This window comes from Chiloscyllium punctatum, chromosome 42, assembly GCF_047496795.1.
Source record: "Chiloscyllium punctatum isolate Juve2018m chromosome 42, sChiPun1.3, whole genome shotgun sequence".
NCBI classification, from domain to species: domain Eukaryota; kingdom Metazoa; phylum Chordata; class Chondrichthyes; order Orectolobiformes; family Hemiscylliidae; genus Chiloscyllium; species Chiloscyllium punctatum.
This window is the reverse complement of record NC_092780.1, coordinates 21069476-21096370: the sequence shown is the minus strand read 5'-3', so window position 1 is coordinate 21096370 and position 26895 is coordinate 21069476. Positions and strand designations below refer to the sequence as shown.

Here is a 26895-nt window from a genome sequence, read left to right as displayed (position 1 = left end):
TGTACAGCATGGAAACAGACCCCTCAGTCCAACCAGTCCATGCCGACCAGATATCCTAACCCAATCTAGTCCCACCTGCCAGCGCCCAGCCCATATCCCTCCAAACCCTTCCTATTCATATACCCATCCAACTGCCTTTTAAATGTTGCAATTGTACCAGCCTCCATCACATCCCCTGGCAGCTCATTCCATACACGTACCACCCTGTGCGTGAAAAAGTTGCCCCTTAGGTCTCTTTTAGATCTTTCCCCTCTCACCCTAAACCTATGCCCTCTAGTTCTGGACTCCCCGACCCCAGGGAAAAGACTTTGTCTATTTATCCTATCCATGCCCCTCATAATTTTGTAAACCTCTTTAAGGTCACCCCTCAGCCTCTGACGCTCCAGGAATCATTGATTTTATGACACTGTTAGGTGTTCATCTGGAATTGGGACATGGTACTGACCCAGACTGCACTTTCTGATGGGGGTTGGCTGGGTCTGTTGATGGGGCCTCCTGCTGTTATTAGCAGGAAAAGGGGCCTCTTCATTCCATCCACCAGCATCTCCAGATCACTATCCTAGAAACAGAGCTGCCTTGCCTTTCCTCTGAAATGTTTTTATGATCAACAACCGCATTTTGAGAGGTAGATCCTGGTTTGCAAAACCTGAAGTGGTGTACAGCTGAGCTTTTAATAAGGAACCGGAAGAGTGTAAGCCAGAAAGTTGCTCCAGTGGTGAGCCCTTCTGTCTCACTCTGTACAAGATTCCACACGAAATGCGCCCAGCACGTCAGTTGCTTAATTATTCAGGTGAAAAAGCAGTGGATCATGGGAAAATTTCCTGTGAGCCACCACAGGCTGAACACCAGGAAACTCCCTCGCCACCACATGTTAACTGCAAACAGGAAAGTTCAACCCAATAAAAAATGTGGATTTGTTTCCCTTTGCAAATGAATGTGTATAAATATGCAGATTGATGCATTAAACTATAAAATCATGTTGAAAACAAAATGTTGGAAATCACACTGGGTCAGGCAGCATCTATGATGAAAGAGCAAGTTAACATTTCAAGTCTAGATGACTCTTCACAGCTCTGATGAAGTAGTAATTTGCTCCTATATGCTACTGGGTGAAACACAATCATATAGCCATTTGTTTTTTGTTTAATTTACATACATGATTTTGATACTGACTTTAATAGTTTTATGAATAGATTTTGGATATGAATTTAAACCTGAAGTGAAGTGGAGAAGAAAATCTTTGAATAAAATTGAAGCGGTGAGCAGAAATAATGATAACTAGTAAAGCAGTCTCGTAGAGTTGAAAGGGGTACCTAGGATTTATAGTTTGGTGCTTTTCTGATGGACTGGTAATCACAGATCCTCAGATACAGCATAATAGCCATATCATCAAAGTGCAGCATATAAATTATAATGCTTTTACGAAAATCAACATTTACTTGAGTAGCAATTTTTGGATTTTTTTACTGATGTAAATAGTAATGAGAGAGGCCAGACAAACCCGAAATAATAGGGGAGGACAGAGGTATGGGGCAGCGCAGTGGCTCAGTGGTTAGCACTGCTGCCTCCCAGCACTGGTTTGATTCCAGCATCGGGCAACTGTCTGTGTGGAGTTTGCACATTCTCCCCTTGTCTGCATGGGTTTCCTCTGGATGCTCAGGTTTCTTCCCACAGTCCAAAGACCTGCAGGTTTCGTGGATTGGCCATGCTAAATTGCCCATAGTGTCCAGGAGTGTGCAGGCTAGGTGTGTTAGTCATGGAAACTGTAGGGTTATGAGGATTGAATGGGGTCAGGGTCTGGGTGGGATGATTTGGCCATTTTGCATATACTTTTTAAACAATGGTTGAACTTTCATAGACCTTCAATCCTCTGGTAGCTTGTCTGTGTCACTGAGCATTGGAAAATGATCCTCCGAGCATCCACTAATTGTTCCCTTGATCCCCTAAATAGCTTAGGATACAATTCATCTGACCCTGGTTATTTATCTACCTTCAAGAAGTTCAGTTCCTTCAGTACTTTCCTTATACTGAATATTTTATCTCCTATGTCACACACTTCCTCTTTAACTAGAATATCTGCCTCATCTCTTTCCTTTGTGAATAGAGACAAAATATTCATTTCGATCCCTGCTGACATTACCTTCATTGATACATAGGTTACGTGTCTCATTGGACCCTTCCCTTTCCTTAGTTAACCTCCTACTCTTCTTATACAAATCTTTGGTCGACGCTTTGTTTTTATCACCAATATTTTCTCATATCCTTTCTTTGTTTTTCTGATTTCCTGTTTATTTTACTTCATCCCTATAATTTCAACACAACTTTAGGTTCTCTTCAGTAATAGTTTTTTGTGACCTTCATAAACTTTCATTTTCTGTTTTATCTCACCCTATATGCTCTGGATAACCAGGAAGTTTTATACTTGGCAGTATCACTTTTTGACTTTGTACATGTATCCACTGTCCCTGCATTTCAAATTTCTGAATGCCTTCCACTGAATTCTCACCAATTTTCCTTCCATACCTGTACCCAGTCTACTTTCAGCATATCATTGCTCGACCTTATAAAATCTGTCTTCCCCAATTTCAAACTTTTATTCCTATTCTATCTTTGTCCTTCTCAATAAATCTAACTGTATTCTGGTCCTACATCTCCAAAATAGTCACCAACTGCTACGTCATTCACTGGCCTAATTTCCTCCGACTAAATCAAGAATTGCATCCCCTCCCTCTCAAGCTCACTAAGAAAGTTCTCTTTAATGCAGTTCAAGAATTTTGTGCCTTTTATATCCCAGTTGATATTTGGATTGTTGAAGTCCCCGACCGTTATTGCTTTATTGAATTTGCATTCAGAAATTTGCCTACATATTTATTCTTCTCTCTCCCTTCCAATGTTCAGGCATCTGGTATTACACTCCTATAGGCCTTCTAACTTGTATGGCTGCTCCCTTTTTAATTGCTGAGCTCAACCAATATGGCCTCATTTGATGATTAATTTAATGTTTCTTCCCTCTTCACAGCTGTAATACATTCTTTATGCAATAATGCTGCAGCTCCACCTTTTTTTATCTTTCTCTCTGTCCTGCCTGAAGCTCTATGTCCAGGGCTATTGAACTGTCATTCATTTACCCCTGTTTAGGATGTGTTTCTGTCATAGCAGTTGCATCCTGCTACCAAGTGTCACTGCGTTTTCTATTCATCGGCTGTATTTACTATTCTTGTACTTACACTTATGCACTTTTAATTCTGCAGATTCATGTGCTGTACACCTTTAGAGCTTTGCTTCATCTGTTCAGAGTCACAAGCTCAAAGTTTGAGCTTTCTGACTCAGCCCTCCAGTTCCAATCCCTCTGTCAATCTAATTTAATCCTCACTAGTAAATCACCCTCTGAGGATATTCATGCTGGTCTTGTGCAAGTATGGGCCATGCAGATCGAGCAAGTCCCATCTTCCCCAGAACAAGGCATAATGCCTCAGAAATCTAATGCCCTCCTCCTTCATCAATTTTCAGTGCCCACTCAATCGCACAATTAGCAGAACATTTTGGAAATACATAGAGGGACAGGGAGCATTATAATGATAGTTGCTTATTCCACATATCCATTTAAATATATTCTAACCCCAGCAGCAGCTGGTTCTCCTTCTCTGACTAATTTGTACAAAGTGATTGATTGATTATATCTCAGATCCTCAGGGAAGTCTTCACTGACCCCCAGGGATCTGTGGATCTAGGTTTAAGAACAATTGATAAAGGAGTCCAGTTCAGACAGACCTGAAAGTAAGTAAGGCAATATTAGAAAGAAGTGGTTGTATGATTACTGAATATTAACAGAGAAGAGTATTTAGTATTAAAATTAGTTGCAGAGGGATGTGATGTTCTGTCTTTAACAGAAGGGTGAATTTGCCCAAGGCCGGTCTGCAAGTTGCTGGACCCGATGGGCCCAATGGCCTCCTAATGTGCCATAACTCAGTCTCTGATTCCAAATCATACAGTCTGTGGCATAGCAGTAACGTCACTGGACTACTAATCCAGAGCTCTCGGCTAATGCTGTGGAGGACATGAGTTTAGTTCTCACCACGTCAACTGTTTTCTGTAACAGTGACCATAAAACTATTGTCGATTGTTGTCAAAACCTGTCTGATTCACTCAGGAATTTAGGGAAGGAAATCTGCCTTCCTAATCCAGTCTGGCCCACACATGACTCTGGATCCATAATTGACATCACATCCCTCTGATGTAATTGCTGCCTCTACCTCTAATATTTGATACTTTTATAGGTTAAAGGCAGCATTCATACAAAAATCTGGGAAGGGAAATGATTTTATAATTATTTTGAGGTCTGTCTGAACTAGGCTGCCAGATCAGTGAACAGCAATAACAAGCCAATCACTTCAAGGGCAGTTAGCAATGGCATTGCCAAAGGCAACCACAGCCCAGCAAAGAATAAAGAAAAAAAAGTTTGGAAAAGCAATGTGTGATTTAACTGGCAATGAATGTCAAACAGCTTTAATATAACTAACTAAGTATGGATTTATCTTTTCTTAGAAAAAATAGTTCGATTTCAGGAGAATGAGGTCAGCCAAACTGGTGACAATAACAGTGAGGCACATCAGGCCAAAGACATTTATTCAGAAAATGGTGATCCTCATCCAGAGCTAGGGATCTCTCAATTGGACACAATAGAGGAAACCATGGGGAGACTGCAAGTTCAGGAAAATCCCTTGAAGCTTCATGACATTACAGGTATTTGAGATAAGATTGTTTTCACAGCGAAGTGTTTGGACCTGGAATGAACTGCCTGAAAGAGCAATGGAAGCAAAATCAACAAAAACGTTCAAAAAAGGACTTGGATAAGTTCCTGGGGATAAAATAGCTGGGCCATGTGGAAACAGCCTTAACTGGAAAGCTCTTTACTTGGAGTGGGAGCAGGCATGAAGCCAAATGGCTTCCTGCTCTGCATAGCTTTGGGCTGATCTTGATCTTCCAAAAAAGGTGGATTTGGCTCGGGTGAGCAGTTATAAAATTAAGATCACTGAAACTGAATCTTGGCACACTGTAAACCTGCTACGTGTGATTTCAGTGAAGGAAAGACAGAGGGCAGTGCTTATTAAAACATTTTCAGGAGGCCATGTGCTATCCTTGTAGCAGCAGTTATATCTTTAACCACTATTATTCTGCACTAGGCAGTTACTAGGCTCTAGTCAGAACTAAAGAACACACAAATTTGTCTGTGTCTGCAGCCCAGCAGAGAGATTTTATTGCATAATGTTACACTCTAAGGAAGTTCAAAACTAGTCTGAACAGGCTGATGACTTGTCAGTGTCATGTGATTCAACTCTTAAAGGGACACTATCCCAATATAACATAGACCAACTATAATACATAGCAACTGTTTCCATTGGCTTGAGAAACCCATCAGGTGGGTTCTCCTTTGAAAGGAGGTGACAAGGGGTGCGTCTAAGAGGTGTAAGTGCTTTTGGAGAAATGCTAGTGTAGCAGGTGGAGCATTAGTGTTTCCTGTAAGCCCAGCATGCTTGCTAGTAAAATTCACATCCCCCGACCTACTTTCATCCATGATTCCCAAGGTTGTAATTGTGGCCTCTGTCTCAATTACAAAAAGAGTCCTAAACATTTTGGTGTTGTATCATTATTGATGCATTGTAAGCACTCCAGCCTGAAATCTTTAGGACCACAGCTGGGAGGTGGAAGACATCATAGATCTGAATATTTATCTGAAGTTTAAAACAATGATAAAAATATTGGAAAGTAATCATATAATAATGTTTTAAAGGAGTAAATGCTGTATTTTCTTAATTTCTCAACAAGTTGCTTGAGTCACAGTTACTGTGCAAAACACTTTTTAGACAACAGGATGTTATAATCAGTAATTCTCTATACTTATGGCACTGTAAAGAAACAAAGTCTATTATTTACATCCACCCCCACTCTTGCTGCAAGCGAATGTCACTCTCCCAGGGCCAGTTTTTAATGTGCACTCGATGATCATTAATTCAAACTTAACTGCAAAAGACTGAAAATTGTTCCCCTGCCACTGTCTTGATTAAATTGTGTTTTTACGCTAACTGTATTTCCTGCAATCCTCATGGTATCAGTAAATCATGAAATATTTGCAGGAGGTTTTTTGGCGTTTAAAGCAGTTCACCATTCTGCAAGGAAACTATTCTAACTAAGGCCCCATTTGTTGTCATGACAAATTCTCTGAAAGTCCGTTCAGTTAGAAAATCAAAGGTTCTCTGTGTGAAGATTACATTCAGTTCTTTAGCTGCCCTCACGTTTTCCTTTACAAAATGCCTGTTAAGTTATTAGTGCCTTATGTCCTGAACACTTGAGAGGCTTGGGAAATTATTTGCAGATGTTTGGAGTTTTATTTTGACATCTAAAACTGCATAGCCCAAGAATTCTTGTGGTATGGTGGCAGTGTCTTTGAGCTGGGATGCCTGGGTTCAAGTCCCATCTGCTCCTGAGGTGTGTAGTTACATCTCTGAACAGGTTCGCATAGAAAATATAAAATAAAGCTAAAACCACAGCTTGTCATTTTGAAGCCAGTTTTCATGACTTGATTGGAATGGAAATCAGTATGCTCCTGACTGGTGTCTTAATCTTTGAGGAGTTTGACATTCAGAAGCCCTGGTGAAGGACCACAATGTAGAAGGTTAAATGAAATCTAATACATATTATGGGGCATGAAAGCTCAAACTTCACATTTTTGGGCATTTGTTGCTTAATGTCAATTTTAATTTTTGGCACATTTCAACTTCTGACTTTCAGACAATGCTGGCAACAATTACACAGGGGAAATAGCTGATCCGAATCATTTTACAAGTGATTCAGAAAGTGAAGTGTTCTGTGATTCTGTGGAAGAACTGGACCATGAGAGGGTAAGTTTTAAGTGCACCTTTTCATCTTTTGTAAGAGCTTAAAATTGAAAATATTTTGAGACTAAAAGAAGACAAATTGATGGTTCAGGAATACCACTCTTTGAATGCCAACTTACTGAACCAGGAATTGGCTCTTACCTGTATTTGCTATTGTGCCATTAAAATGGAACTGATATTCTTTGTGAGCTCTGTGTTGCAGTATCAGGAATTTGTGTATAAAGGTTTATTTTTGTTTGGGGGTATGGTTGTGGATATTGCATATCTTGGATGTGAATTTTGCACATACTCCAGTAAACAAAAAAAAATTCCATGTATTTTTAAAAAAAAACTGCAAGAATGGAAATCAGAAACAAAAACTGAAATTATTGGAAAAACTCAATTGGTCTGACAGCATCGTGGAGAGAAAGCCGATGTCAGTGTTTCGAGTCCGATCACCCTTCTGCTATGTTTCCAGATTTGCTGCTTTGAACAAAGAGGACATTGGAGAGCGTGCCAAGCATGTGCTGATCATGCATGTTACCAAGTGATTTACAGCAGTGTCGTACAAGGATACAAAATAACTTTCTCTCGTTAGTTCATAGAATATGGGAGCTGTTGGCAAGGGCAACATTTATCTCTCCTTCTTAATTGCCTTTTGAGAAGGTAGTGATGAGCTGAGCTGACAACAGAATGTCTTGCAACACCATTTCAGAGAGCTGTTAAAAGTCAACGCTTTTGTTGTGGTTCTGGAGTTACATCCAGGTCAGATCAGGTAGAATGGTAGATAATCTTCCCACAAGGACATTACTGAAATAGCATTACAATAAACTACTAGTTACACAGGGTCCATTGACTCTTTTCTTACAAGAAAACTGATTTTAAATTCTCCAGCTGCTTTGGTGGGATTTGAATTCATGAATCAAGTATATGTCAGTCCTGCAATAAACCATTATGCCATTCTCTCTAAATTACATGAATTTCCTATATAATCATCAAGATGCAATTTTAACTAGCTAATGAATTCTAATCTTGATAAGGTTATGGCCCTCAGCATTTAAATGTGGTCCAGGAAATGTTAGCAATAGCTGCTCTGAGGAGCTGTTTGCTAGTTGCTGAAGCAGAAGAGTTGGTATTTGTTCAGAGACCTAGGTGTAATTACAGTCCCATGTTGTCATTTTTACTGTAGCTCCATTTACCCCCTTCTGCGTATCTTCATAGTGGTCACTAGAGGGAGCAACTTGCTGTGGTTGAGTACAACCTTCAACGAATAAACACACAAAGCCCATTCTTTCTGTATATGCTGCAGATGATGCCCTACCATGAGTGCTGTCCATCCAACAAATGTCCTGGGGGAAGCAACAAACGGCCAATAAATCTCCCCAATATTCTTCACTCGCCCCTCCAAAATCCTCTTGAATATTAAAACTTTCATTTAAACCGAAAGGATGTTAAGAGTAACACCTCTGGTTGGTGAAGCTGCTGCTGAAATTTTCACCTGTGTCTTTGTTACCTTTAGACTTGCCCATTCCAACACACAGCTGCCTCCCCACACACCCCCCTCCACCCCCCACCCCACCCCAACCATTTTCCATGACAGACTTCAGCTGGTTAACCATTTCGGTTTCAACATCCTTCTCCCGTACCAAGTTCGGTTCACCCATCATTGCTGTGCTTGCAATGTAACCCCTAATCCAACAACACCTTAATTTTAAATCATCAATTCTTTGTTTCAAATTGCCCTGCAACCACAACCTCCCCTATGTCTATTGTAACGATACTACGGCTTTAAGAGGTGTATTTTGTCCTGGTTTTGTTTTTGTGAAGAAGGTTTGAGACCGAAATGATGCGCTGTCTGCTCACTGCCAGTAGATTAAAGGCCCTTGTGAGTCCTTGGGTTCTTTTTTTTTTAAAAGTCAGATTAAGAGAAGCAGCCTGACCGAGCTCCCACTGAACCAGGTTTTTGAGGTTTAGCTTTCTGCAGTTGCTGGTGTTTTGAAGATGCATGTGGAAGCTCTTATTTTTTCTTTTTTTTCTTTTTTTTCCTTCACACTACCGCCTAACTGCGGTAGTGCTTATTTTTATTCCCCAGCACCCATGGTGTGTGTGTGTGTGCAGGTGTAAAACACAGTGAAGGACACAAAGTGCACGAATCTTTATTCAATTTCCACCACCAGGAAGATGAAAAAACACCCGAGTGGCCAGTGACAAGCACTGCCCTTCAAACCACAGGGCAATGCTGTGTGATCAAAACAGTGAAGGGGAGGGTAGGGACTAAATCAAAATAGAGTCGGACGGGGAAATAATACACTCCACTCCCTGTGGCGCCCACCTCTCCCTGAACGACTCCAGGGTGTTGGTCGACACCGCGTGCTCCTTCTCCAAGGACACCCGGGCTCTAACGTAACCCCAGAAGAGGGGCAGGCAGTCGGCCCTAACGACCCCCTCCACGGCCCGCTGCCTTGGAAGCTCTTATTCCTCACTCTGTTACAGCTAAAAGCAAGTTCTTGATTGCAGTTATTAACCTGGGCCAATCAGGAGGCACTAGCTGACCAAAATTAATAGGGGATTAATTTTTTTAAAAATTTAACAGGGGATTTAGAATCTCCTCAGTTCAGGTCCTGACTCTGAGCTGACTGGCCACAGCTAGCATGTGCACAAGTTAATAAAGGGTGACTTGGTGATGGGATATTGGCCTCTGTGCAGGGACATGGGGGGGGAGGGGGAGAGTAGATACTGACAAATGTTGGACTTGCCAACAATGCCTGCATCCCAGAGAGGCTGTGGAATCCAGGTGGAATTCTGAGGTTAGTGGTCAGACAGAAATGGTGTAGATTAGATTGGCTAGTTAGCCGAAGAAAAGGAGGGTAAGGGATCAGGGTTGGTAAGTATGATAATCACTGACTTGAGATGTTATTGCTTCATGCAATATTCAAAAGGTAAGTAGTCCCAAACCATTCTAATCTGAACACAGCCACCTACCATCCTAGTCACAGGTAGAGCATTGTGTAGACCAACCCTTTCAAGTGCTGATAAACATGAAAGGAAAGGCAGCTATAAAAAGGCTCTTCAGACTGTGTCAACAGTCTCCATCCAGAAGGCCAAGAATTTGTCCAGTCAAGGCGTCTCTCCAGTTCATTTAATTCTCTGACAAAGCTAAATAAACAGAACTAAAACATCAAAGACAAGAGATTGCTGTGAATTCCTTCCCTGATCCCTGAAGTTAATCAGAGAAGGCTGGTCTAGCAATCATCTTTGTGAATTATTTTTGTCTTCCAGATCTCGGCAATTGAGAGCAGAGTGGCTGTTGCAGAGCATTCCCGAGATTCGCAGAATTTACAGGATGTCGGGTCCACGGTATTGCTGTGCAGTGCTAATGTTTCCACTTGTACACCAGATGCTTACCAAAACACGTCTGACAATTTCCCTCCAAACCAAGAGACACATGAATGGGCAACTAATGGTGGTGGAGGGATTGCACTGGTCGGACGGAACAATAAGAAGAAAAAGATAACATTTACAAATCCCTTGTCTGAATGGCTGACTGAGGGGAAAGGTATGTACACATAAAGGGCTGTCCAATTAGCATTTGTGTCTAGATTAATGTGGTGCTGGAAAAGCATAACAGGTCAGGCAGCATCTGAGGAGCAGGAAAATCGATGTTTCAGGCAAAAGCCCTTCATCAGGAATGAGGCAGGGAGCATCCAGGGTGGAGAGATAAACGGGAGGGGGATTGGGGCTGGGGAGAAGGTGGCTACGAGTACAATAGGTGGATGGAGGTGGGGATGAAGGTGATAGGTCGGAGAGGAGAGTGGAGCGGATAGTTGGGAAGAAAGATTGGCAGGTAGGACAAGTCATGAGGATGGTGCTGAGCTGGCAGGTGGAACTGGGGTAAGGTGGAGGAGAGGAAATAAGGAAACTGGTGACAGGTCACCATCCTCATGACTTGTCCTCCCCAATCTTCCTTCCCAACTATCCGCTCCACCCTCCTCCGAGCTATCACCTTCATCCCCACCTCCATCCACCTATTGTACTCTGAGCTACCTTCTCCCCAGCCCCCCCTCCCATTTAGCTCTCCACCCCAGAGGCTCCCTGCCTCATTCCTGATGAAGGGCTTTTGCCCAAAACGTCGATTTTCCTGCTCTTTGGATGCTGCCAGACCTGCTGTAGTTTTCCAGCACCACTCTAATCTAGACTCTGATCTCCAGCATCTGCAGTCTTCACTTTCGCCCAATTAGTATTTGTGTTGGATGCAATGAACTGGGACTTGTTAACAATGTGCATTAAAGTGATTTGTAATGATAATTGATGGGATTGATATGAATTTGGATTTGTTGCCGGTACCTGCTCCGTTTTCTGGGATCTTTCTCTTTTCAATAGTCTGGTTACCTTTTCCTACACCTGAGCTTGACTCCCACTGCCCTGTACCTGCTGGCTTGGAAACAGAATTGAACTGGATCCGAAGTTATCAACAACTTGCATTTATGAGTCAAAAGGTGTGGTGCTAGAAAAGCACAGCTGGTCAGGCAGCATTTGAGGAGCAGGAAAGTCGACGTTTTGAGCTTGAGCTCTTCATCAGGAATGAAGGGGCTGAGAGATAAATGGGAGCTGGGGGGAGGGTGAGCTGGGGCTGGGGGAAGGTAGCTGGGAATGTGATAGGTAGATGAAGGTGGGGGTGTGATGGTGATAGGTTGGAGTGGAGGGTGGAGCGGATAGGTGGAGAGGTAGAACAGTTCAAAAGGGCGCAGCCGAGTTCGAAGGTTGGATCTGGATTAAAGTGGGGAAGGGGAAATGAGGAAACTGGTGAAATTGACATTGATCCCAAGTGGTTGGAGGGTACCAAGGGGGAAGATGAGGTATTCTTCCTCCAGGCGTCAGGTGGCTAGAGTTTGGCAGTGGAGGAGGCCCAGGACTTGCATGTCCTTGGTGGAGTGGGAGGGGGAGTTGAAGTAGTCAGCCACAGGGCGATGGGGTTGATTGGTGCTTGTGTCCCAGAGATGTTCTCTGAAATGTTCCATAAGTTAGCGTCCTGCCTCCCCAATGCAGAGGAAACCACATCAAGAGCAATGGATACAGTAGATGACATTTGTAGAGGTACAGGTAAATCTCTGTCAGACATGGAAGGATCCTTTGGGGCCTTGGATGGAGGTAAGGGGGCAGGTGTGGGTGCAGGTTTTGCATTTGCTGCGGTGGCGGGGGAGGGTGGGTTGGTAGGTTGGATCTGGGATAAGGTGGGGGGGAGGGGAAATGATCAAACTGGTGAAATTGACTGATTCCAGATCGAACCAGACCCTCCAACCATATGGGGTCAATGTAAATTTCACCAGTTTCCTCATTTCCCCTCCCCCACCTTATCCAGATCCAACCGCACTAAACAACCCCACTGCCCTGTGGCCAAACATTTTAACTCCCCCTCTCACTCTGCCAAGGACATGCAAATTCTTGGCCTCCTCCACTACCAAACTCTAGCCACCTGACGCCTGGAGGAAGAATGCCTTATCTTCCACCTAGGGACCCTCCAACTACAGGGCATGTAGATTTCACCAGTTTCCTAATTTTCCCCTCCCTCCACCTTGTCACAGATCCAATCTTCCAACTCGGCATCACCCTCTTGAACTGCCCTACCTGTTCATCTTCCTTCCCACCTATCCACTCCACCCTCCTCTCTGACCTATCACCATCACCCCCCAACCCCCCCCCCCCCCCCCCCCCCCCCCCCCCCATGCCTTCATCTACCTGTTGCATTCCGAGTTACTTTGCCCCCAAGCTCCCCACTCCATCACATTTATATCTCAGACTCTTGGGCCACCCCCTCATTCCTGATGAAGGGCTGATGCTCGAAACATCGACTCTCCTGCTCCCTGGATGCTGCCTGACCTGCTGTGCTTTTCCAGCAACACACTGTCTCTGCTCTGATCTCCAGCATCTGCAGTCCTCACTTTCTCCTTGCATTTATATGTCACTGTTAATGTAGTAAAATGTCCCAAGGTGCTTCATAGGAGCTTTATCAAATAGAACTTCACATATAAGGAGATATTAGAACAGAAGATTTGTTAAAATGGTTGATTTTATGGATGATCTTAGAGGAGGAAAGAGAAGCAGAAAAGTTTAAGGAATGAATTCTAGAGGTCGAATTTTGGAAGCTGAAGGTATGGCCTTCACATGGTCCACTGTTGACACCACTTTAATTTTCCACAAGTTGTATTTTTGAGGATAGGATAGACTATTGACCAATATTTACTTTAAGCCCAGTAAGTCACACAGCTAGCTTCAATATAATCCCACTTCCCGCAATGTGTCTATTCCACTCTATCAGACTCACCTTCCCCAATGCATTTGTGCTGATGATATGTTTTCATACATCTTCCACTGCAGCAGGTTTGTTAGGGATGTTGACCACATCCATCCAGTTTCCTGCATGTGCACTCTCCCCTCTTGTTTAACCACCCAAAACCACCAGAGGGCTCCAATCCTCTTTCTTCGAGTCGTCGCAGCTCCCCCCCCACCACCACCGCCACCGCCACATATTCAATAGAGAATGGCCTTAGTCCCACAGATTTTTTCATCCTCTCTCGATATTCTGGAAGAACTGTCCCCTCCATGACACCCTGATTCACTCTTCAGTCACCTCTAACTACTGCTTCCCTTTGCACACCTCTCCAGGCAAGTATAAGGAGGTGCGAAACTTGCCCTTTTACTACTGCTATCTCATTCTCCCGAGGAATAGGCAGATAATTAGTACTCAATATGTGAACTGGCGCAGGCCAAATGCCTCTTTCTGCACTATAAGGCATAGATGAGATAGATAGCCAACAGCTTTTGCCACTATTCTCTCCACCTCTTTTTATCTGTAGCTCCCCCTAGCCCCACATCTAGTCCTAAAGAAGGATTATACCTGAAACATTGACACCTCCACCTCCTGATGCTGCCGCACTTACTGTGCCCTTCCAACCTCCTGCCTACTTCAGCTTTTCCCCTTGATAGGGGAGTCTAACAACTAGAGCCCATAGGTTTAGAGTCAAAGGGGAGAGATTCAAAGGGTCCAGAGGGGCAATTCTTTCATATGGAGGGTAGTGAGTGTCTGGAACAGGCTGCCAGAGATAGTGGTGGAAGTGAGTAGAATTTCTTCATTTAAGAAATGTTTAGACAGATACAAGAATAGGATAGGTATGGAGGGATATGGATCTAATGCAGGCTAATGGGACTAGATTAATTGTGAAAACTGGGCAGTGTGAGCAAGTTGGGACCAAGGGCCTGTTTCCATGCTGTAAACCTCTGACTCTGTATCAAGTCTATGAGTTAAGGATGTTAAATGAAGGGGGGAGCATTGACATCCCTGACCAGGACTACATACTGTAGGATGAGGAACAGCAACTGGTACCCATCCTGGCACCAAACCACTGATTCCTATCAGCAAAATACTTTTGTGCCTTTCTATGGAATACTCTTAAGTATGTAAGCGAGCTCGCTGAGCTGGAGGATTTGTTTTCAGACGTTTTGTCACCATACTAGGTAACATCATTAGTGAGAGTCTCCGGCGAAGCCCTGGTGGTATTTTTGATGTTAACCATTTGGTCTGTGTTTGTTGTTTTTCTGTAGACACTGGTTTGAAGCTCTCCATTAACTGTACATTCAGAAATAGGAGTCTGTTGTCATTCTCCTCCACTTTTGTGAATTTTATGCCTCTCAGGATATTGTTGATTGTGTTGTATGTTTCCTCTAATTTGTTCCGTTTTGTGATGACAAAGATGTCATCCACGTGGTGGACCCAAAGTTTGGGTTGGATGGATAGGAAGGCAACTTATTCAAGTCTCTACATTACACTTTCCACTAAAAGCCTTAATATTGGTGATCCTGTGGGTGTTCTGTTGACTTGTTTGTAGGTTTTATTAGCTTGAGGATGTTGTCTTTGCTGATGAAGTTGGTGCTGTATGGTGTTTGTGGCCCTGGTTTTCCTAGCAGTGATGCCAGTGTTTCTTTGGCCAGGTCGGTGTTAATTGATGTGAAAAGGGCTGCAACATCAAAGAATACGTATTTGCTGCTTGCTGTGTGGTCTTCTCAACAATGGGGTTGCCAAACTCAGATTCGATTCTTTGACTGATGCTCTGACTGACTGTGAATTGACCAAGTGTCAGAGCTCACCCTGCAAATACCCAACACCAAGGTTTGTAGCTAAATTAGGGCCATCCCACACTGATGGCTGAAAGCTCAGTCTGTGAGGTGTCATGTTGAGTGTAACTTTGCAGGACTGTATTGCATGTGCTTCTAAATGAGAGAAGGGATATGAGGTACCAGAGTGCACCTGGGATTTTAAGAACTATTTCCTGTCAGAAGTATGTTTTACAAAGAGAAGGGGAAAGAAATGGTAGTGAGTTTGAACATCCCAGTTGCTAGGTTTGCAGATAACAGACGCTGCAGCCAGTAGCTCTATCAGGATCCAGTACAACTAGCCAGGCCAATGTACAATGTAACACCAGCTCCAACCACACCTTTTGAGCATTTGGAAGGAATGTAATGTAAGATTATAAGGAGGTTCCATATAATTGCTTCAATCTTTGGTGACACTCTTTGCCGTTTGGTGAAACCTGACCTGCTTGTTTTTAATCTGCATTTGATCTGTGAAGCTGTTCTCTGAGGAGAACGATCCATTGAATACAATTACTTGAGTGTTCTGTGACTTGTGGCCTCCAGGTATCAGATGGGACACTGGTGTACTGTCCCCCATTAGAGAGACAGACCTTGTACCTTCTGCCTCCATTTTATTGTTCTGTTTCCTGCTTTATTCTGATGGCAAAGGTCACAGAATGAGGAGGTAATTGTGAAATGGTTCATTAAACAAGGCTTGGCCTATTTGTGTTTGAACCTCCATTATGACAACAGAGTATTGCTGGATGAAGGGATTATTCTCCTGCGTTAAATCATCCTCAGAGAAGAACAAAACAATGTGACTATCAACACAATTTTTCTAATGACATCAATTGCACAGCGACTACAATATTATGGTTGTTCTATGGAACATTACAGTTTGGAATGAAAACTAAATTGAAAAGCCACAGTATCAGCAGCAGCTGCGGCAGCTTGGTTTTGCCAGTAGGATTACAAAGGTTCATTTTTGCAGCAGTTTATAAAGTGGTCTGAACCTGGAACAAAACACACAGGCAACAACGGTCACTTTCAATTGCATTTCAAACAAGAACACTTGAGATTTTTATGTTTCACTATATTACACTGCTCCAAATTTAAAGATATAATGTTTACTGATCTGCTAGGCCAATGGCCTCAGAGTTGCTCTCTCTGCTCAGTCGCAATTGGGCGGCACGGTGGCACAGTGGTTAGCACTGCTGCCTCACAGCGCCAGAGACCTGGGTTCAATTCCCACCTCAGGCGACTGACTGTGGAGTTTGCACATTCCTCCGGGTGCTCCGGTTTCCTCCCACAGTCCAAAAAAATGTGCAGGTTAGGTGAATTGGCCATGTTAAATTGCCCGTAGTGTTAGGTGAAGGGGGAATGTAGGGGAATGGGTCTGGGTGTGTTGCGCTTCGGTCAGTGTGGACTTGTTGGGCCGAAGGGCTAGTTCCCACACTGTAAGTAATCTGATCTAAAAAGACACAATTGTTTCCCTTGCTTGGATCGGCTAACTGGCAGAAATCTGACGAAAGGCTATGTGTGTACAACCCTACTTTAAACAAAACTGGTAGAGTTGTTTGCCCATCACTGGTAGTGATGGGTAAAAGTTGTGGAGGGGAATGTGGTGTTATTGCTCACCTTGGTTATGGAGAGAGATAGGTGCGCACAACAAGGAAGTTTTTACAATTGGGGGAAGGGAAATTACGATGCTTTAAGACAGGATTTGAGGAGCATACGTTGGGAGCATAGGCTGTCAGGGAAGGATGTGGTGGAAATGTGGAACTTTTTCAAGGAGCAGATACGACGTGTCCTTGATATGTATGTACCGATCAGGCAGGAAAGAAATGGTCGTGTGAGGGAGCCTTGGTTGACGAGGGAGGTTGAATGTCTAGTAAAGAGGAAGAAGGAGGCTTACATAAGGTTGAGGAAACAGGGTTCAGACAGAGAAGTGGAGGGATACAGGATAGCCAGAAGGGACCTGAAGAAAGGGATTAGGAGAGCTAAGAGAGGGCATGAAAAATGGCGGATAGGATCAAGGATAACCCCAAGGCATTCTATGCGTATGTGAGAAACCTGAGAATGACGAGAACGAGGGTAGGTCCGATCAAGGACAGTGGTGGGAGACTGTGTATTGAGTCGGAAGAGATAGGAGAGGTCTTGAACAAGTACTTCTCTTCAGTATTTACGAACGAGAGGGACCGTATTGTTGAAGAGGAGAGTGTGAAACGGACTGATAAGCTAGAAGAGATACCTGTTAGGAAGGAAGATGTGTTGGACATTTTGAACAACTTGAGGATAGACAAGTCCCCCGGGCCTGACGGGATATATCCTAGGATTATGTGGGAAGCAAGAGAGGAAATTGCAGTACCGTTGGCAATGATCTTCTCGTCTTCACTGGCAATGGGGGTGGTACCAGGGGACTGGAGAGTAGCGAATGTTGTGCCCCTGTTCAAAAAAGGGAATAGGGATAACCCCGGGAATTACAGGCCAGTTCGTCTTACTTCTGTGGTAGGCAAAGTAATGGAAAGGGTACTGAGGGATAGGATTTACGAGTATCTGGAAAGACACTGCTTGATTAGGGACAGCCAGCACGGATTTGTGAAGGGTAGGTCTTGTCTTACAAGTCTTATTGAATTCTTCGAGGAGGTGACCAAGCATGTGGATGAGGGTAGAGCAGTGGATGTAGTGTACATGGATTTTAGTAAGGCATTTGATAAGGTTCCCCATGGTAGGCTTATGCGGAAAGTCAGGAGGCATGGGATAGTGGGAAATTTGGCCAATTGGATAGAAAACTGGCTAACCGGTCGAAGTCAGAGAGTGGTGGTTGATGGTAAATATTCAGCATGGAGCCCAGTTACAAGTGGAGTTCCGCAGGGATCAGTTCTGGGTCCTCTGCTGTTTGTAATTTTTATTAATGACTTAGATGAGGGAGTCGAAGGGTGGGTCAGTAAATTTGCAGATGATACAAAGATAGGTGGAGTTGTGGACAGTGAGGAGGGCTGTTGTCGGCTGCAGAGGGACTTAGATATGATGCAGAGCTGGGCTGAGGAGTGGCAGATGGAGTTCAACCCTGCCAAGTGTGAGGTTGTCCATTTTGGAAGAACAAATAAGAATGCGGAATACAGGGTTAATGGTAGGGTTCTTGGTCAGGTGGAGGAACAGCGGGATCTTGGGGTCTATGTACATAGATCTTTGAAGGTTGCCACTCAGGTGGATAGAGTTTGTAAGAAGGCCTATGGAGTATTATCGTTCATTAGCAGAGGGATTGAATTCAAGAGTCGTGAAGTGATGTTGCAGCTGTACAGCACTTTGGTTAGGCCACAGTTGGAGTACTGTGTGCAGTTCTGGTCGCCTCACTTTAGGAAAGATGTGGAAGCTTTGGAGAGGGTGCAGAGAAGATTTACCAGGATGTTGCCTGGAATGGAGAGTAGGTCGTACGAGGATAGGTTGAGAGTTCTCGGCCTTTTCTCGTTGGAACGGCAAAGGATGAGGGGTGACTTGATAGAGGTTTATAAGATGATCAGGGGAATAGATAGAGTAGACAGTCAGAAACTTTTTCCCCGGGTACAACAGAGTGTTACAAGGGGGCATAAATTTAAGGTGAAGGGTGGAAGGTATAGGGGAGATGTCAGGGGTGGGTTCTTTACCCAGAGAGTGGTGGGGGCATGGAATGCGCTGCCTGTGGGAGTGGTAGAGTCAGAATCATTGGCGACCTTTAAGCGGCATTTGGATAGGTACATGGATGGGTGCTTAATCTAGGATAGAAGTTCAGCACAACATCGTGGGCCGAAGGGCCTGTTCTGTGCTGTATTGTTCTATGTTCTATAGATACTGGTGCATAACAGAAAGGTAGAAGTCCTACACAATGTGGCCACCATTAATTGGGAAGGAGTTTTTTTTTATTAAATTCATTTCATTGTATGTGGGCATTTCTGACAAGGTCACAATTTATTGTCTATCTCTCATTGCCCTTGAGAGTGTGCTCGTGTGCTGCTTTTATAAGCCAGTCTGTTGGGAGTAAGTACATGTGCAGTGATGCTGGGAAAGGGGCTCCAAGACTGTGAAGGGACTGTGATATGTTTCAAGTCAGGCTGCTGAGTGAATTGTTGGGGACCTTGCAAGTGGTCATGTTGCCATACACCCACTGCCCTTCTAGGTGGTTGGAATAACAAGTTTGGAAGATGCTGTTGAAATAGATGAGTTGTTGCAGTGGATACACAGTGCTGCCATCAGTAGAGGTGGTGGATGTGGTGCCAATCAAATACTGCTTTGTCTTCAAGTTTCTTGAGTGTTGTAACTGAACCCATCCAGGTAAGTGGGAAGTGTAGAATCACACTCCTCAGTTGTTCTGTGTTGATGGTGTTCAGGCTTTGGAGAGTCAGCAAATGAATTATGCATCAAAAATTTCCCAGCCTTTGGCCTGTTCCTGTAGGCACTGGAGAGGCAGTGGTATAGAGGTAATGCCACTGATCTAGTAACAAGTGCTGGTTGATGACACTGTCAACTACACCATTCATCACCTTACTGAATATCAAAAGTCAAATATTAGTAGTAATTGGTCAGGTTGAATTTGTCTTGTTTTTTGTGGGCAGGACATACCTGGGCAAATTTACACGTTGCCAGCTAGATGCCAGTTTTAAGTGTACTGAATAACTTGGCTAAGGGCACAGCTAGTTTTGGAACACAAGCCTTAAGTACTATTTTTGTAATGTTGTCAGGGCCCATAGCTTTTGCTGTATCCAATGTATTCAGCTGTTTCCTTATGTCATCTGGAATGAATTGAACTGAATATATCTGTGATGCTGGGAACCTCCAGTAGAGCCCAGGATGGATTGCAAACTTAACACTAGGCCGAAACTTATTGCAAATGCTTCATCTTGTCTTTGCGCTGAGGTGCTGGGCATGCCCATCATTAAGGATGGCATTTGGGGAGACTGCTCCACTAGTTGCAAGTGCTGGTTGGTGGCAATGTCAATTACAATGGTAATTCGTCACTTCACTGATCATCAAAAATTATATGTTAAACTGGTAATTGGTCAGGTTGAGTTTGTTCTGAAGAAGGGACACTAGACCCAAAATGTTGACTCTGCTTTCTGTCCACACATGCTGCCAGGTCTGTTTCAACAATTTCTGATTTTGTTTCTGATTTCCAGCATCTGCAGTTCATTTGGTTTTTTTCTCCCCCTCTACTAATTAATTGTTGAGTTGCTCAGACTTATTTGTGACTGGATGTGGCAAAACTGCAGAGCTTAGATCTGATCCATCAGTTTTGAGATCGCTTAGCACCATCTCTTGCATGCTGCTTGTATTGATTGGCATGCAAGGCATCCTCTGTTGGAGCTCCTTCAGATCAATAGTTCATTTTTAGGTCTGCCTGTTGTTGCTTCTGGTATGCCCCCTGCCCTCTTCATTGAACCAGGGTTGAGCTCCTGACTTGGTGATTGCTGGTTGGTGGGGCGTGGTGGTGTTGGTGGTGTGGGACGAAGGGTTATGCTGAGCTATAAAGTTACAGATTGTGGTTGAATACAATTCTGCTGCCGTTGATAGCCCTCAGCACATCACATCTACCCAATCTTGAGTTGCTCGATCTATTTGCTTCCTGTTCTATTTAGCATGGGGACAGTGCTACCAGCTAATTTGGGTGCAATTCAGTGGATAATGCTTCACTCTCAGTTTTAACAGTGAATATGAATATAAGCACTATGACTGAATTGACTGAGCTTTGTTCATGAACTCTGTGTCGACAGGTTTAACAGTTCAGGAGCTGTTACTCAGTCGAACAGGTCCATGCTGATCTTAATGCTGCAGATGAGTCTATTCCCATCAATAAATTGTTATGTACTTATCTAGCTTCCCCTTAAATATACTTGTGCATTCATTTCATTTATTCCTTATATTAGCAAGTTCTGAATAAGAGTCATGCCAGATTCAAAATATTAGCCCTGTCTCTCTCTCTCTCTCTCCACATGTATTACCAGACTCACTTGTTTTATCCAGTATTCTGTATTTGTTTTGGATTTCCAACACCTGCAGTATTTTGCCTTTTTTTCCACATTTCATTGCCCAGTTAGTTTCTGCTGAATTCCCCACTGGACATGTTAGTGAATATGATATATTTATAGTTTCTGGTCACTGTCTCACCTGCAAATGGAAACATCATTTCCACATCTAACTTATCCAATCTTTTCATAATTCCATTCAGACACCCTTGGGGCTTACAAGAGGAAACAGACCTTGCCTGTATCCATCTTGCCTAATATATATAAAACTTCTCAATGCTTAGTATTCACAAAGGAGAAAGACATTATAGCCAGGGATTTCAGTTGGTGTGGTGAGGTTCTAGAACATGCTAAGATGATTGAGGAGCTATTCTGTGTTTTAGCAGGTATAAAGGTGCATAAGTCCCCAAGGCCTGATGAGATCTCTCCTAGGCTGCTAGGGGAGGCAAGGGAGGAAATTGCTGGGTCCCTAGCAGAGATATTTAAAATTTTGTTGGACATGGGTGAAGTGCCAAATGACTGGAGGATGTGGTTCCTTTGTTCAAGAAAGTCAGTAGGGATAGACCATCTTCAACCTCTGCCTCCTACAAGCCAAACTCCCTACCTGCTTCAAGTAGACCACCATCATCCCATTACCAAAGAAAGCAAAACTTCTTAAAACTTCTTAATGACTACAACCCAGTGGCTCTGACCTCCATAATTGTGAAGTGCTTCGAGAAATTAGTCATGGCCCATATCAATTCCAGCCTCCCAGCATGTTTCGATCCCCTGCAATTTGCCTATGGACGTAAAAGGTTCACAGTGGATGCCATTTCCTTAGCTCTGCACTCATCGCTGGGACATCTTGACAACAAGGACACCTGCATCAGGCTTCTACTCATCAACTACAGTTCCACTTTCAGCATAATCCTCTCCAGACTGATCTCAAAACTCTGGGACCTGGGTCTCATCTCCACCCTTTGCAACTGGATCCTCAGCTTCCTGACCAACAGACTGCAATGAATGAAGATAGACAACTGCACCTCCTCCCAGGATAACCTTCAACATGGTGGCTCAGTACTTAGTACTGCTACCTCATAACGTCAGGGACCCAGGTATAATTCCAGCCTTGGGCGACTGTCTGTGTGGAGTTTGCACATTCTCCCCACGTCTGCATGGGTTTCCTCCAGGTGCTCCAGTTTCCTCCCACAGGCCAAAGATGTGCAGGTCAGGTGAATTGGCCATGCTATATTGTTCATAGTGTTCAGGGATGTGTAGATTAGGTGCATTAGTTGGGGTAAATGTAGAGTAATAGGATGGGGGAATAGGTTTGGATGGGATACTCTTTCAGGGTCAGTGTGGACCTGTTGGGCCGAAGGGCCTGTTTCCATGCTGTAAGGATTCCAAGAAAACTTCTAGGAAAACTGGAGCCCTCCAAGGATGCATTCTCAGCTCCCTACAGTACTGTGTCGCTAAATTCCAAATGAACACCATCTACAATTTTGCTGATGACACCACTGTGGTAGAACAGATATCAAACAATAGCAGGTCAGAATACAGAAAAGAGGTAGAGGGCTTGGTGTCATGGTGAAATGATAACAATCTCTCTCTCAATGTCAGCAAAACATTCTCTTCAGAAAGAAAAGAGGAGACCGCTCCCCCATCTACATCAGAGTGGGGGTTGAAAGCATCAAGTTCCTCGGAGTGACAATAACCTATAACCTGTCTTTGACCTCCCAAGTAAATGCGACGGTCAGGAGGGCAGAACAACGCCTTTCCTTCCTCAGGTGGCTTATGAAATTCGGCATGTCCATAAGGACCATCACCAATGTAGATGCACAATAGAAAGCATACTGTCCAGGTGCATAATAGTGTGGTCTGGCAACTGCTGTGCCCAGGACTGTACAAAATTATAGAAGGCGGTGTGCATAGCCCAGACTATCACCGAAGCCAACTTTCCATCCATGGACTCCATTTACAGTTCTCTCTACCATGGAAAGGCTGCCAACATCAAAGACCCCTCCCATCCAGTAATGCTCTCCTACAACCTCTGCTGTCAGGCAGAAAATACAGAAAATGGAACATGTGCACAAACAGATTTGAGAACACCACCTTCCTTGCTGTTATTAGACTGACAAATGGTCACTCTGACTTCAAGCAATGTTGTTCTTGCATTGTACAGGAGGTGTATAATGTAACCTGTATTGTCTAAGCACTCTATGATCTCTGTGTCCTTGCTTACTGTGATCTGCCTCTACTGCTCATAAACAAAGCTTTTCACTGTATAGTACTAAGGTAAATGTGACTACAATAAATCAAATCAAATCAAATCACAGACTAGTTATGCTGACACCAGTACAGGTAGTAGGGAGATTAATGGGGGAAAAAATTCTGAGGGATAGGATTAATCAATATTTGGAAAGGCAGTGATTGATCAGCGATAGTCAGCACAGATTTGTTCAAGGGAGGTTCTCCTAGAATGTCTGCACTGTGGAAAGAGGTCACTTAGCACCAACCCTCCGAGCAGCATCCCACCCAGACCCAGACCCACACCCTGTCCCCGTAACCCCTCATTTACTATGGTGAATCCACCTAGCTTGCACATCCATGGACACCATGGGGCAATTTAGCATGGTCAATCCACCCTAACCTGCACATCTGTGGGCGGAAACCGTAACACCTGGTGGAAACCCACGCAGACACTAGGTGAATGTGCAAACTTCACACAGACAGTCACCCAAGACTGGAACCAAACCCAGGTCTCTGAAGCTATGAGGCAGTACTAACCACTGAGCCACTATGCCACCCATTCTATGTGGCTAATTTAATTTAGTTTTTTGACAAGGTGACTACATGAATTGATGTGGGTGATCCAGTTGATGTGGTTTCCATGAACCTCTGTAAGGCCATTGACAAGGTCCCACTGGAAGGCTGGTCCAAAAGGTAAGAGCCCATGGGATCCAAAGTGAGTTGGCGAACTGGGTCATAAAGTGGCTAACAAATAGGAGGCAAAGGATGATGGTGGAGGTTGTTTCTGTAACTGTCACCCTCTGACCAGTGGTGTACCACAGCGATTAGTGCTAGGAATCTTGTTATATACATTAACAACTTGGATGATTAGTAAATTTCTAGATAACATGAAAATTAGTGGTGTTGTTGATTTGAGAAGCATGATCTCATGCTACAGTCTAATACTGATCAGCTGGCAAATTGGGCAGAGCAATTGAACACATGAAATTTAATCCTGCTCAGTGCAAGGTAATGCATTTTGGGAGGCCTAATAAGGGAAGGATATACAGAATGAATGGTAAGTCCTGAGGGAGTACTGAGGAACAAAGGAATCTTGGTGTACGAGTCCATAGATACCTGAAGGTGTCAGCACAGGTAGACAAGGTGGTGAAGAAGGCATAAGGATATTTCCTTTCATTGGCTCTGGTGTAGAATATAGGAGCAGGAAGGTCTTGTCACAACTTTGTAAGACGTTGATTAGGCCACAGGTGGAACACCGAGCATTTCTGGTTGCCACACCGTCAGAAGGACTCGATTGAACTGAAGGGAGTGCAGAGATTTACTGAGACATTGCTGAGGATAAGAACAAAGTAAATTTACAGTTCAGAAACATGCCCTTTGGCCCTCCAAGTCTGAGCCGATCCAAATCCAACCTTTCGCCCAATTCCTAAGCATCTGTATCCCTCTGCTCCCCACTTACTCATGCATCTGTCCTGACTCACCTTGAATTAATCTACCGTGCCTGCCTCTTCCACCTCTGCTGGCAACACGTTCCAGGCACCTACCACCCTCTGTCTAAAGTATTTGCCACATATATCTCCCTTAAACTTTTCACTTCGTACCTTGAATGCATGACCTCTCATTATTGAATCCTTCACCCTGAAAAAAAGCTTAACTCTACCTACCCTGTCTATACCCTTCATGATTTTATAGACCTGAATCAGGTCCCCCCTTAATCTCCTTTTTCTTTATAAATGAAAACAAGGACAGGAAATCTTCGTTATGAGGAGAGACTGGATAGGCAGGGTTTGTTTTCCTTGCAGTAGAGGAGGCTGACGGGTCAATCTGAGTTACGACATTTCGGGCATGAGTCCTTCTTCAGGAAAGGGCTCGTGCCCGAAACGTCGATTCTCCTGTTCCTTGGATGCTGCCTGACCTGCTGTGCTTTTCCAGCAACACATTTTCAGCTCTGATCTCCAGCATCTGCAGTCCTCACTTTCTCCAATCTGAGTTACACCAATTTGAGAGGCATGGATCATGAGAATCTTTTCCCATGGCAAACATGTATAAAACCGGAGGGTGTAAGTTTTCACTCATAAGGTGATAGAAATATGGAATGTCCTGTCTGAGATGATGGTAACATTTAAGAACCATCTTGATGAGTATTTAAAAGACCAGACATAGTAAGCTATGAACCAAATGCTAGTAAATGTGACTAGTAAAGTTTGGTGTTTGTTGGTTGGTAAAGGCTTGAGGGCCTGTTGCCATGCTGTATGACTCTCTGAGCTCTCGTAGCTTCCTTGTAAAACTCATTCCTTTTATGATTTTGAGGCCAGCATTGTGCACAATGCACTCAAGTGTGCACTAACTTTGTTGTTTTCAACTTGAGAAACAAGATTTGGATTAGATGAACTCTCTATCCAAAGTTTGTCTTTGGATATGTAATTATTCTGATCAGGAAAGACAGCTTTTTTAACCCCAGCTATTTCCAAGCATTGTCTGTTAATGTACAGAAAATTCCCCAGCTTGAACAAAGCAGGTGTAAATTGCAAACAGCTGAAATTAACTTTGGATTTGAGAGTCTATGAGACAGTGCAGTGGAGAATTACCAGAATTTTCCAGGCTTTGAGGCTTGTAGCCCCAAGGTTATGTTTGTGGAACTAAGGTTGTTTTCCTCTGAGTGAAGAAAAATGTGTTGCTGGAAAAGCACAGCAGGTCAGGCAGCATCCAAGGAGCAGGAGAATCGATGTTTCGGGCATAAGCCCTTCTTCAGGAAACTCTTTACTCTGAGTAAAGGCAATTAAGGGGCAATTTGACAAAAGTACAGTCAGTTTCTCTATAACGACGAGATGGTTGCATTCCTGTGCAACCCCGCATTCTAGAAAAATTGAACTTTAGAAACAGCGCATAAAGTGTTGGTGATGTAATCGCATTGCAGCCAACACACATTTTAAACGTTTGTGCTTTAAAAACAGTGTCCCCAATTCCTCAATCACATTTCAGCGAATTTGCTTAATGAAACGCACATTATAGCAGAACAACCTGTATCCAAGATATACATCAGTTTGTCTAAGGTAGGCAAAGATAAATTGCTTGATTTAGCTGTTAGCATAAAGACTAAGGGACACAGATTCAAGATTTGAGCCAGAGATGAAGGAGAGATGTCTATAAGAGCTTTCTTACATAATGAGTGACCATACCTTGAGCTCAATGCCAACAAGGCTGGTGGAAATAGTGATTAATGCTTCTGAAAGGAAATTATATGAATGCCTGAAGGAAATAAACTTAACAAGGAGAGAGCCAGCAGTTTGGAAATGACCATATTCTTCAGTGGAGATCCGGCCTGGACCGTGTAGACTAAATGCCTTCCTCCTCTGTTATAGAAGACCCCTGGATTGTCTATCATGTGATTTGCTTCCATGTACTGCCACTGCTACAAATTCCCCGTGTGAAATTGTGATATAATATTGCAGCAGTTATATTTGACTGTCATTGAGATCAGAAGTTTTGGGAATTGCTTCAGTCCTTGTTGCTATTCATCTAACACTTGACTGAGTTTCAATAAGGTAGAAGAGATTGCAGCTGCTTCTGATTACTGGTACTGAACAACTGTTACAAATTGGCTGAACGGTTTAGCAACGAGTTATTGCTTTTTTAAAAAAAAGCAAACTACTGCATTTGTTAAC

At 43.5% G+C, this 26895-nt stretch overlaps 1 protein-coding gene across 6 annotated transcripts in view; it reads left to right on the top strand.

The window, feature by feature from the left end:
* The window catches only part of acbd4 (acyl-CoA binding domain containing 4), a 163563-nt gene that overhangs the window by 49227 nt on the left and 87441 nt on the right, over positions 1–26895 (top strand). For all 6 annotated transcript variants that reach the window (XM_072561605.1, XM_072561606.1, XM_072561608.1 and 3 more), the window contains 3 exons: positions 4546–4743; positions 6790–6899; positions 10155–10431. In XM_072561605.1, the coding sequence (XP_072417706.1) occupies positions 4546–4743; positions 6790–6899; positions 10155–10431 (585 nt within the window). The remainder of the gene's footprint in view (positions 1–4545; positions 4744–6789; positions 6900–10154; positions 10432–26895) is intronic.